Here is a 13,275-nt window from a genome sequence, read left to right as displayed (position 1 = left end):
TATAGAGTTCGAAAATAACCCTTCAAAAAGGTTAAGACGAATCAAGACAAAGTCTTCAAAGACCGTCAACCAACCTTAGGAAATCACAGACTGAAATCCTTTAAATGAATATGATAGTAAGGAAGCTGGTCACCAACACTAATAACAAGAAGAACTAAAATGAACTTCGAAGGATAAAGCCTCCTCCTCCCCCCCGGTTCCTTAGCGAAATCTCGAAGTTAGCTGAAAGCGGCCTGACACCAAGATTTGGCTTGAGAAATGAGGATGATTAGACACGCTGTTTGTCGTAAAGACCACCTTGAAAATGGGCTCATGTTAAAGCAAGAACAGCGACCACTTCTAAACCCACTACTCAGACACAACTGACATAAATCTGGGGATCGAAAGAAAACCGACGGTTACCAAATTTCTGAGATTCAAAGAATTGGTGGTCAATTTTCAAGCCAATCATTGGAAGCTGCTACGCGTGCGTGAAGTGCAAGAAAACACAGCATTTTGCTCATATTCATAATCCAGACCGGGACAACCAGTGTCCGGTCTAGGCCTATTCTAAAAAGGAATTTCAGTCACATCCTTCTTTTTCTTAATATTCTCATCGGAACCGATTAAGTGACCCGTCTACCGCAACCTGTTGACAGAATTTTATCCACCACAGACGCTCATAAATTTCTTCATTATATAGGTTCTGAAGTCGTCCCTTCTTCTGTAAGGAGCCAAACATTTTTCTCTTGAACGTGGCAAATGGTTTGCAGTTTTTCTTGCTAAAAACGCGGATTAAATGAGGACTGACAAGATCATTGTCGCATAGCGTTTGCCCGGGATTATTACCCTTATTTCACTCAGGCACTCATTTACCGCTGAATGGAATGGTGGGGTTCTAGTCTCCACAAGTTTCATTACGACAGATTAGTTGTCTAACCACGACACCATCAATTGTAGTGTCACCATAATTAAGGCTGCGGAAGTGAGCCTACAGTTGTGCGACATCCACGACTCGCACCCGCCGCAACGCTTCGGTGGTTCCAATCATCATATATGGTTGCCATAAACCACTATTTGGGATACAACGTCCTTTACGAAGGAACTTTTTTTCCACTATTCCGAGTCACGGGCTTTTAGGACGATACCCTCGACGTCCATCCTAGAATAGAAGGTGCCAATGTAGAAGCACACAGAGAACATGGGCGTGGGGTAGCCTTAATTTGATGTTGTGCAGATTTTGGACAAAATAGCGAAGGTGAATTAAGTGATTTTAATACATCAAGGGACCCTTGACGTAAGAAACGCCTTTAATTCGGCGAGGTGGCTACCTATTGCGGATGTTGAGGGATTATTTAAAGGACCGTGCCCTATTGTACGAGACCCAGGAAGGATAGCCCAGAATGAAGGTAACATCGGGTGCGGCTCAAGGATCTAACCTTGGTGCGGACCTTTGGAACGCGTTATACAATAGCCTTCTAAGACTCGAGATACCTGATGAAACGTATCTGCTCGGATACGCGGACAATGATGCGGCGTTGGTTACTGTACGCATGGTTGAGCAAGCTCAGCGCAAATTGGAAATGGTGTTGCAGCCAGTAAGCGGATGGTTAAGCATGGATTCTTCTTAGCCCTGGAGAAAACCGAAGTCGTTGTGCTGACCAAGGAGAGGCTTCTGACAGTCCTCCCTACTCAGGTTGGTGAAATCATGGTTTCCTCCTCCTCTTCCTCATGATAGACCCGAGGGTGAACTTCTTCGAGCAGATTCGCAACACCGTAGACAAGGTTAGTATCGGAGGTCCCTTATGCAGTGGGTGTCGTTTGTTGATGAGCGCGGTTCATTCCGTCATCCTTTACAGTTCCGATATATGGGCTGACTCCCTTAATAAGGAAATGTACCGTAAACGCCTAGCGAAAATACAACGACGAGCGATTCTCCGAGTTGAGTCCGCCTATCGTACCGTCTTGGAGTCGGCTCTAATGGTGATAGCAGGAGTTGTTTCGATTGCTCTCCATGCCCATGAGCCCGTACTCTCTGCTCATCGCAGCGATCGTGGGAAACAAAGTTGACAGCTAGATGGACTGCGCATCTCATAACAGACGTGCCGTGGTTCAATCGAAAGAACGGTGAGATTGTCAGATTGACTATTACCTTACCCAGGTGCTCATGCCATTTGTATTTTCAATCTTGCCTGCACACAATCGGGAAATCATGGTCACCCGACAGCGTTTATTACAAAAATGTGATAGATGATGTCTACCGAACCTTTCTCTTTTGCAGAAGGTGGAATCGCCATTGCCATCAATTCTCGATGAAAGGGTGTCTTGCGACCACGGACACTATAATTGAGGTCATGCTACAGAGCGAAGACACGTGAAGCCAAGTGGCACGTTGCGCTGAAGGCATTCTTAAGGCCAAAAAGAGGGAGGTGGCTAGGAGACATGCCAGGGTAGTTGTGCTCCCTGAGGCTACGAGGCATTGGTCCTATACTGAATAGGTCTGGCCCGAGGGATTGTTTCAAACGGTTCTGGGTTAGAGTCATAGACGCTCCAGGGGGTGTAATCTATCTGATATAGGAGTCCGGACCTTCGTGCATAAATGTATTTCACTCTTCCTTTCCCTTCTCCTTAATACACTCTTGCCACAAGTGTCAGGTGAATTAGACCTATCCATTTTTCAGATAGATCCCGAAGGAATTTTCAAGGTAATCACAAAGGAAATCCTAGAAGCAACTAAGAAGACTCTGGAAAACAAAGGACCAGGCTTTGATGGAATTCCGAATAACGCTCTGGTAGTGGACGTCATAGCAATTCCACAGTGGTTTACTGAAACATTCACGACTTTCTTTAATGACAAGCACGGCATTGGAAAAATGTTCGAACAGATTAATAGGCTTTTAGGGCGGGTGGTCCCTCAGATATGATTCCTAAAGGCAAGATCTACTGTCAATGCGATCAGTATGATGCCGAAAAGTGCGGATAAAGTAATGGGTGCTTGGTAGTTAATCCCGAAGTGAAGAATCCCTTCAATACTGCAAAATGGAGCAGAATAATTGCGGCATTTAGCCAAATTAGGTGGGAGCCCCTGGTGCGCACTCTTTTAGCTGGGGAGACTATTGATTTGCGATTCGCAAGATGGACCTAAGGCATATAAGACAACTAGAGGGGTTCCACAAGAGTCGCTCCTCGGTCGGTAATAATATGTGGTGGAATTTCGAAGTTGCAGCAGCTCAAAGGAGTAACTCTGATTGGCTTTACAGACGACATCGGAGACATTAAGGAGATCGAGATCCCCACAAAGGAGGGAGTTTTTTGGAAATCTTATTTTGGTTAGAAGCCGCTGGTCTAGCGTTCATAGAACATAAAAGCGAGTTAGTTGTGTTCATCAAGCGAAGGGATTAAATGTCGGTAAAGATCAGAATTGGCGAAGACATCATACATACGCAATCAACATTAAATACCAGTCAGTCATGATTGACCAAAAAGTGAAATTCAAGCCGCATCTCAAGAATTTAGCAAAAAACGAGTTGCTACATTGTTGACAAAAATGCCCTAGACCAAGTCGTCGGTTCCTTATCTCGAGAGTTGCCCGCTCCACCTTGCTTTATGCAGTCCCAGTCTGTGCATCGGTATTGAAGTATAAAGCAAATAGGAGAAAAACCGCAGCCCCATATCGTGCGCTTACCGTACAACATCAGATAAAGCAATGTGTGTGATAGTAGGGCATGATCCCCATCGACACTTTGGCGAACGAGGGTCGACCCTACGTATGCAACCGGGGAGTCCTGTACCTATCGTCGGAAATTACCACAAAATGGAGCTATTTTTGAGTGGCAAAAAAAGATAGGATGACTCCTCTAAAGGACCCTGGACTCACGGAATTATCCCAGAAACCTCCAAATAGATCAAACGAAAGCACGATGAAATCAGCTGCGACCTAACTCAATTCATAAGCGGACACGGAGGGTACCGTGCACACCTTTAGCGCTTCGGGTCCTCCAGGGTTGCATCCTGTCTTCGATATTATTCCTTTCTGTTACCGATAACGTTCTTTATGTTGCCTTGATCGGAGGATGTGGATGGCTTAAATCGACCATGGCGTCTCCCCTGAAACACCTCGATTACGCTGATGACACCCATTTACTCTCTCACGGAGTCATGGATCTTGGCTAAATGGCTCTGGATTTAGAAGGAGAGGGTAGTAGAGTTGGATTCAAGATAAACAACAGCAAAATCAATATTCTCCGCCTGATGGGACACCTCACTCTGCCAATCTGCGCTGATGGCTAGAGCATCCAAGGCATGTGGAAAGTGACCACCATCAACCCTTCGTCAGCACTTGTTTACGGTGTGTCATCGGGGTACGTTGAGCTGATACTATCTCCAATAAAGATCTCCCCAGGCCTGGTATGTGATCGAAAGGCGGAAGTGCCAGTGGATAGGCCACCAACTCTCTATGGATGACCGACGAACGGGACACGCCAGGAGGACTTGACGCAGAACAGTGGAGAAGGAGTGTGGGCGTCTCGGGAAGTCTTACAAAGAGTTGAAGCTCATTTCGCCGGACCATGTACAATGGCGCTTAAGCATGGTTTATGGGCTATGATCCACTAAGGGATGAATGACAAAAATATAAAGTGAATTTTAGGGAGCACTGGGAGTATATGTGACGAGAATCAACTAGTGCTCTGCGGCACTTGCAAAAATCTTGCCGAAAGTGAACGAGACGAAACGTTGCAGAAGATTGTTTCTAGCCGGAGTGGTTTGGTTGGTTCTGCTTTATGCGTCGCCTGTATGGATGGAGACGCTAGCAGCCCCACCGAGGAAGAGGCAGGTGAATTCGGTTTACTGGCTGATGGCTTCGGTTGTTTGGCAGCCCTTTTAGAAGTACATTAGATAAGGTAGTATTGGTGATGGCTGGCATGACCTTAGTCGATATTTTAGCAAAAGAAATGAATGTGCTGTATTGTGGGAGACGTAGGGGATGGGTGCGGGAGGCGTGCAGAATGGGGGAGACGGCAAAGTCCGAGTCAGTCGGTGAATTCAAAGGCTCATTCCGAATGTTAGGGTTCGGGCGGGCTCACGTGGAGACCAATTACTGCATAACCCTCACAGCAAACATTGGTCTCTACAGGCTGTATCTGGTTGCGTATTGATTATTAACCGAATTGGCATATAGGGCCTTTGGTATTTTACTGCAAAATGTTCATGATGGAAACAGGAAATCTGAACCAAGCGTTGGGAGCGGTCATGAATTTAAAAAATTTAGATGCGGGATTGCTGAGATTGAAGGGGGACTATCATACGGTTTCCTCTGTAACTGTAAAAATACAGGGTCAATTGCTGAAGAAATTAAGGAGGAGAGTATCTCAAAGGACCAGAAGTACGAGTGTCTAAAGGCACTCCGCTACGTAATACCTAAGAAGTCCCGCGGGATTGAGGGTGAAAAGACGGAGGGTAACTTTTAGTGGGCGTGAATTGTACACTTTGCGAACGTGTCTTTTCTAAAATTTACATACAGAGTACATAGCCATTGGATTGTTTTACACTTGGTAGGGGTGGAGGCACTAGTGGGCACCATCCCCCAAGCACTGTCGAAAATCAACCCCTCTTTGTTTCTATTCTATTCTATTCTCCTATTATCATATAAAAGATTCAGGGCAAAAGCTTCAGACACTTTTGATACGTAGCAGTAGTGGGATTATAGGACACTAGTAATTAGTTAATCCCGCTACTCTAATGGGGACGTATATTCCCAGGGATTTAGTAGATTATATTAACGAGCATTTTTCATTACATTCAATTTTTGGAATCAACTTCCAAGTATTTCATTGACTTAACAAAGTCTTTCTAGCGGCATCCAGATTCAATCATTTCTGTAAAGAATTCCAGCCGGTATCAGCGTCACCAGGGTTTCCATCAAAGAAAACTATCCATCTAGCCATCTAGAGTGGTCCCCAAACTCGTTCTGTGGTTACAGGAGCGGTTGACGATATATTCTGTCAAGGTCTACATATATGGACAGCTGTCAGCCCCTTCAAGACCAGAACTGACGCCTACTAAGCCGAAGACTAGAGCCCTTCAGCAGCCAGCGGCCGGACCTTGTCCAAGGACAACCATAACTTTAGCCCAGTACCGGGTCCGCCATGCCACATTCGCGGAAAATGCATCAGTAAGTGAAAAAAAGGAGTAGTGATCCAGGGGACATCGAATGGTGCAACAACGGCCAGAAAGACACATGCTGCATTTGCTTTGGAACAACACGGCGAATCCGAAAGTCAAACAGCAAATCACGTGGGACCTTCGGGTGTTGAAGCGGAGCTGGAAGTTTGAAAAAGCGGAGCGACGAGCTGAACGAGCAGCGTACCTATCACGGTATCCGAATCTAACTGGTGCCGAGGGCTCATAGAAGTCGCACGTGACGCCTCTGGATACCGAGAGCCTATACAAAGCAAATCTAGCAATCAGAGCTCTACTGAAATAAAAAACTACAGAAAAAAAATAATACATATATCATTCTTTTATTTGACCTAAGGGTAGCCACACCGTACAGAGTAAGCCCAGACGAGACTGAGGGCGACCTGCACAAGCATATAAACTAGAGAAGCTACAAAACCTTAAATGTACTGCTGAATTTAAGAGAGAGATCCCAAGGTGCATAACATTAACGCTTGGACCTTCAAAGGCTCATATCCCTACGAACGGAGGAGGAGAAATTTCTACCTTCGGGCCCCTTAAACAGTGAACACAAATATGCTGGTGGCACAAAAAGCTCGATATCCCAAGACACCATTCGCGAATGCAAAGCACAAGGTGCAAACACGAAAGCTCAGAAGTGAGAGACAAAGAAGCGCGCAAGATAGCTGAAAAGCTTTAAAACTCTATCATGCTGTCTCATTCTAACACATTGAACCTTATTAGGGTCTGCTACTTACTACTAACTTGACCAAGTGGAAGTAGTTAATAGCACCGAATAGTTGGTTGTATGTTGTCAACAAATCAATTGCTGTTTTGGTGACCTGAGATCGCGAAAGCACCGGGTTATCGCTGGAGATGCAAGGTAAACTCCACGCTAAGAATGACTGCCTGATGCAACTTGATGACATGACACCTGGAGTAACAGATGTTGAGGATTTTACGGAGGGAAACCACCCTCACAAGTGGCGAAGTTATCTGGGTAATATCACTGCTCTACGCTTCCCGACGAACTCGAGAATTAGCCAGCTCCCTCGAACCAAAGGCAAATTGGAATTCCAGTTGCTAGGCACCATCACCATCATAATTATTTGAAAATATTAAAAGTGGATACATGATTCATTGAGTCATTGTTATCAAATGACCAGGATTATTGGCACAAAAAGGGTCAAATGGGTTCAACAGGAGAGGACTTAAGACTCCTTCGATGACTAAATTCACCAAGGAATGAGTAATTTCCATCGATTTCAAAATGATATTCAGCAACCAATCACAATTTAGAGATAGAAGTATGAGAACCAGCATCGCCAACTTACTGAAAAGAGCCCCATATTTTGTCGGTGATGGGGAAAGTTAAGTAATCTAAACAATTTGTCTTCCAAAATTGATTGACCTTAAATATAGAAATAATGATGTACTTACTCGATGACTTATCTCCCGTAAAGCCTTTTCGCAAACTGTTGCACCTACACACTCTCCTGGAACGTAATGGCTCCTCCCGGGACAAACAATGTTTCTGACACTCCGGGGATGAGTCCACAAAACAACCTGAAATGTAAGAATCATTATAATAACAAATAACTGGAAAGCCTACCTGAATAATGTTCATATTCAATTTATGGTAGCTTCGCACACGGCGCTCGATATGTAATATTTTCTCTCAGATTCAAGATAGAATTTCTGTTGTCTAACAAAGCTGACAGTATGTTATCATGCCGAGATGTTTAGCGGCTCCTACTTCCAAGAAAGGATACGGAAGTTCATTCTATTTGCTGTGACCGATGACCTTCCTTTTGCCTTTGCTTCTTGTTTATCCTTGGAGCTTTATCCTTCAGTTGCTCGACAGTTGAAATTTAAGTCCTGCTCTGTGTTTTGTTTGAGTTTGACATAGATACGGACATATGTAGGCAGATACATGTTTGATGTTCAAACATAATTTAGATACATTTTCCTCATTTCGGATTCGATTTCTTAGCCTTGTTTGTGGGCACATATTTATGCAGGATTATTGCTGAAATGGATTGGGGTTAAGGTTCACAGGCCCATTTCCCTCGGTTTCCAGGTCAACACCGGGGTATAATATATCTTAGATCCTAATTTAGTGACATTTCTTCTGTTCAAAGGACCAACTTCCCAGACTTTACCAAACTGCAGGAGGCTTTATTTACCGTTTCGAACTTAAGAGGAAATTCCCCTAAAGTGCTTAAATGATATCAAATATTTACCTTCATCCCAAAGCTAATAAAATTATTAAATAAACGGAGCACAACAACCTCTTTTCCTGCTTGCCAAATAACTGTCATTACTGTCTACACCCACCATCTGTGCTCCTAAATGAACAGCCGGACAGCGAAGGCGGAAAGGACAAATTCAGGATCCACAATGTGAGCATTATTCACTTCAAGTCCTTTGCGATGAGGGACAAACAGGAACCGATTGCCATTTCGGAAACATTCAAGCGCAAGGATTAGACCCCCTGGCCGCCATTCAAAACGAGATTCAAAGATTTTCAGAAGGTGTCAGGAGCTCACCCTCCCCAGATCCCTCCCCCCAGAAGTCACGAAAGAAGGAGCCTGTTCAACTTATAATTCCCCTCATTAAGTACAATCACGCTTCGTTGCCTCGCTTAATAACGACCCATTTATTTCGTCTTGCTAAGTCCTCCTTATAGGCGATTGGAGGAGTCAAGTCACACGAAAGGTTACATAATGCGCGCACACATGCATAAAGTATTAAAATCATACCATCAAAATATTGTATACTGTTTGGAAAATGAGCATTTCCCTCATTTCCCTCATTTCCCCCATTTCCTGTCTGGCTCGTTTTCCGGTCCCTAACTTTTTCTCAACGACGAATATCCTTTGAATATGAAAAAAGGCTTGAAAATATAAAGTCATCATAATCATAATTCCTGTCTTTTGTGGGTTCAAGTGGAGATGAAATCCGATAGAAAAAAATGAGGGTTTTTTGGATTAAGTATCACTTAAAAGAGTAGGGAGATTTAGGAGAGGAAGCAAGGACATGCAGAGAATATTAAATTACCGAAATCCATGCGAGATGTGGAACACGGTCGTATATACTTTCGGATGCATTTGGTTGGATTAGAGTTTAAATCAGGGAAGCCGGAGGACATTTTCATGAATAAAGAATGAAATACGCCCAATCCTTAATATGCTGGGAGTTTCTCGCGCAATTTAATAGATAGGCTATGCTATATTCTCTACGGGGGTGGTTATTAGAAGGAGAAGGAGGATGAGGAGAATCAACAGTTTGCAGAAAGGAATGATTTCCGACCTAGCCCATTTCAGACCAGACGCTACGGCGCGACGAACATGTGTTCTCTTAATCCAATCAGCTCCTCCTTAAGTAAGATTAGAAATGTAGGTAAAGACTACTCTCAAGATGCAGAAAAGTTGCAAGGGGGGAATTCCCTTGGGTATGAATTTCCCATTAAACTTAGCTAACCTAGTCCACTTGCCCTATCGGATTGTCCTTTTACGATTCACGAAGGGCTTACAAAAGAAAGCAATTGATTATGTTCGAGGTCAAGAAAGGGGATTTGGGTATTGAAAGAAAGGACCTGGATGTTAATTGGAAAAGACAAAGTAGTGTAGGAAGTCCTTATTACACAATTGTGAATGCTGACTCTGGATAGAATCAAAACGACTGAATTGTTACGAAAGGATATCGAAATTGCCGTGACGAATTGCAGGGAGCCAGGAACTCTCAAAGTTGGTTTATTTATTTATAATAAGAGCTTGCTTGCAACACTTAGGAAAATAAAAGTCCAGTTAAATGACAAGAATTCTTGATAAAAGAGAAAGAAGATGGTTTATCATATGTCTGAAAGGGTCAACCTCTGGATTGAAGGATAGACTGATGAGGAACATAACTCCCTGGGAGCCAACCTATCCCTTTCTTAGGGCAATATGTGGCTGGTAGCCAGCCTATTTCTCTTCGAAAGTGATACGTGGTTCTCCAGTCGCCAAGTCCCTCATCTTCCAAGTTAATAAATGGGTGACGGTAACCTCACCCTGTACGAAGTGACCCTAATATTTACAAAAAGGCTACGGATCTAAACTGAAGAGTCGAAAAATATCTCCCCCAATACAGGGTATCATGCGAAACGTGCCCAATGGACAGGTTGTGTTTGGGGGTAACTGACTATATTCGAATAGACCGTTGCTGATAGAGGCTGCCTCACAGCGGACCGCCTAACCCGCAAACCGTTGGGAACCAAACAAACGAGCAATTTAAACACAGCAAGAAAAACAATAATAACCAAGCGGAATTCTGTACCGCACACAAAAATGCCCACTAGGTGGGGGTAGATCTTTGAAATATAGAGAGCCAAGTGATTACACCCATAAAGGGGGAAGTTGGGAAATTAGGCAGTGGAGATAAGATCAACAATGGTCCACTTTGAGGACCGCAACTGTTGCCCAGACCCTCAATAACTTCTAATCAATTAAGTGCAATATTTCCCATACCTTCTCTAACAATTACCTGATAAGAAAATCAGATTAAATCCACACAAAAATGGTAGAAAACTAATATACGGCCAAAAAAATCACGGTAGAGAACGAGAACAAGTTCTTCACATACATCCTACCCTCTAAGAAGACGACAAACCTCATTCTCAGGGGTTTCAACGCTTCTTTCTCGCCAACTGAAACCACAGAAGACCAGAAGGCTCGAGGAGCTGTCAGCGTCACCAACGTCAAACCCTTCGTCGCAGGTTGGGGCAAGGCTATGAACATACAACTACATCACCTGAGTAAGTTTCACTCAAAAGATGAATTTCATTTCATTTCAACATCTCCAATCTCGATTTCATTAAGTTCGCCAAGAAATCCCCAGAATTCCTGTAGATCTTCAATATGACGGTTGTTATCCTGACGTCCAACGATGGACGTTAGTATTATTGATTCGAACATCAACCAACGGCATCCTCACCTCTGTCAAACTTCTTTCCAGACAACAGTTCTCACCACCAGCTTCAAGTCTACTGAAGTTACCCTTATATGTTTCGAAACCCAATCTTCCTTGGTCTCCGTTGCTGCTGCACCGAACAATCCTCTGATGCTCATGGCATCCATCATATCCTATCTTTCTGCGCCGTACAACCGAGAGCGGGCAAGTCCTGGTTCCAAATAATAAGTGGAGACCTCAAATTCAGGCATCCGCCCTATTTCGATGAGCGGACGAACAAGAACAGGGAAACTCGCTATATTTTTCTCACCACCTCTTCTCCCAATATCCAATTTCTAAGTATCAGTCTTGTCTTGCAATTCCCACGTTTAATGAAGGATGTTACCTTTCCTACCTTGACTGCTTCCAAATCAACAGCAATCTAGCCTTCAAACCCAATCCTAATACCTATCCCTTCGTAGAAACAGTCGCCGGTATCAATGACCATGATCCCATGGTTTTTGAAATCACGCTTCCCGACGGAGTCATCCGTCCTTCCTCAACTTTAGCTCCCGACTTCCATAAGATAAACTGGAAACTCGTCTACGGAATCGTTAAATCTAAACTTGAACCTCTCCTCCTTCCAAAAAACAAAAACAGTTTCCAACGACACCGTAGATAAGAGAGTTTATGGACACACTGAAGCAATTCAGCAAGTATGCGATGAACTGATACCATCCCGTTCCCTTAACTACCCAAATCTAATTCCTCGCCAAAATGATAGTCTTGAAGATATCAAATACAAACGTACTCTAAAGCGGAGACTATTTAGGAATTGATACTCTCCGCAATCCTCTTCGCAATTGTCAACTGAACTCAACACTCGGTTGAGCACGCGTTGCGTGTCCTCTAGACCAATATCCTTCCCGGTATCAATCAATCACCCACCATAGCATGTCTCCTAGACCTGAGAAAAACTTTCAACTCCATACGGAATCACTTTTAAGCTTTCCGAGATCCTCAATTTATATTTATATCCGCCCCTCTGCAAGTTAATTTTAAACTTTTTAGACGGGCGGCCAATATTCGACGATATACTCTTCCTCCTTGATTTGCTCCACTGGCATTCCTCAGAGTTCAGTTCTTTCTGCAACGCTTTTCTCCCTGTTGACCACTGATCTCCAAACCAACTCCACCTTCTTTTCCTATACGAATCTTTCAGTAGCCGGATGACTTCATCCTTTATGCTTCCACCAAAGACATTTCCCGTGGTAAAGCTCATCCTTAACTTCCAGGTCAAATGTCAATCCCAGCCCAATCCTATTGTCTCCAAGGCAATGCAGATCGAGATCGTTGAAGCTAATCTTCTTAGGACTCATTTGCCCAGATCCTGTTGCCTCTCCAACCACAAGACCCAAGGTAGAGTAGTCTTCTACACTGACAATTGCTTCCACTCCTAATTTCTAAACTTTCCCATCCTCAGCGCCCCTCCTAGCCTCTAATCCCCATCTCTCCCCCGCAGTCCACTCATCCTACTCCCTCTTCTCCTTTTTCCACCGTCCCACCTTTTTTTAATTATGCTCAAGTGGAGGTTTTTCGACTTTGTTAACTGTTAAGGTGGTCCCTAAGTTAGCTACAAGATTTTATTGAAATAAAAATAAAAAATGTTGTTTTTTGGAAAAAGTTGGTAAGTGCATTATCTGAAAAAGGCCTAAAACCAGAAGAGGCCCTTAATGATGCTTAGGGTATAATTAAACCTTCATTATCGGAGGAGCCAGGAAAGTGGGCTGCAGTGGAGATTAGTCCGCATAAGTGAAATGCTCCCAAATAACAAAAGCATGAACTCAGGAGGGAGAAATCCCGGTTAGGTCAAGAGGGTGGCCAGGAGTCAGAAGGCCTGCTATTAGCTATGTTAGTGTAGTCAAGGGTATTGGACTAACCATACTGCTGAAAACATTTCCGGGGCAAATTCTCAGTCCTGAGGAGCAGGAAATTATCGAAGACTTCATATTCATGAAGTCATATTCACTGGGATACACTTTCGACCTGGTCATATACTGGTGGACTGCACGGCGAAGGACACTGCGGAACAACATACCAGGGAGAAACAAAGGCAAGATAATTCAGAGATACACTGAGTCGGGAGCCTACTGAGTTCCCCGAGAGAATCGCGGAGGCCCTAGAGGCTGA

At 43.9% G+C, this 13,275-nt stretch overlaps 1 protein-coding gene across 1 annotated transcript in view; it reads right to left on the bottom strand.

The window, feature by feature from the left end:
* The window catches only part of LOC119651725, a 613,458-nt gene that overhangs the window by 222,458 nt on the left and 377,725 nt on the right, over positions 1–13,275 (bottom strand). The window contains exon 6 of the mRNA XM_038055449.1: positions 7,597–7,722. Within this exon, the coding sequence (XP_037911377.1) occupies positions 7,597–7,722 (126 nt within the window). The remainder of the gene's footprint in view (positions 1–7,596; positions 7,723–13,275) is intronic.

This window comes from Hermetia illucens, chromosome 3 (genome assembly GCF_905115235.1).
Source record: "Hermetia illucens chromosome 3, iHerIll2.2.curated.20191125, whole genome shotgun sequence".
Lineage (NCBI taxonomy): Eukaryota > Metazoa > Arthropoda > Insecta > Diptera > Stratiomyidae > Hermetia > Hermetia illucens.
This window is presented reverse-complemented; position numbering and strand designations above follow the sequence as displayed.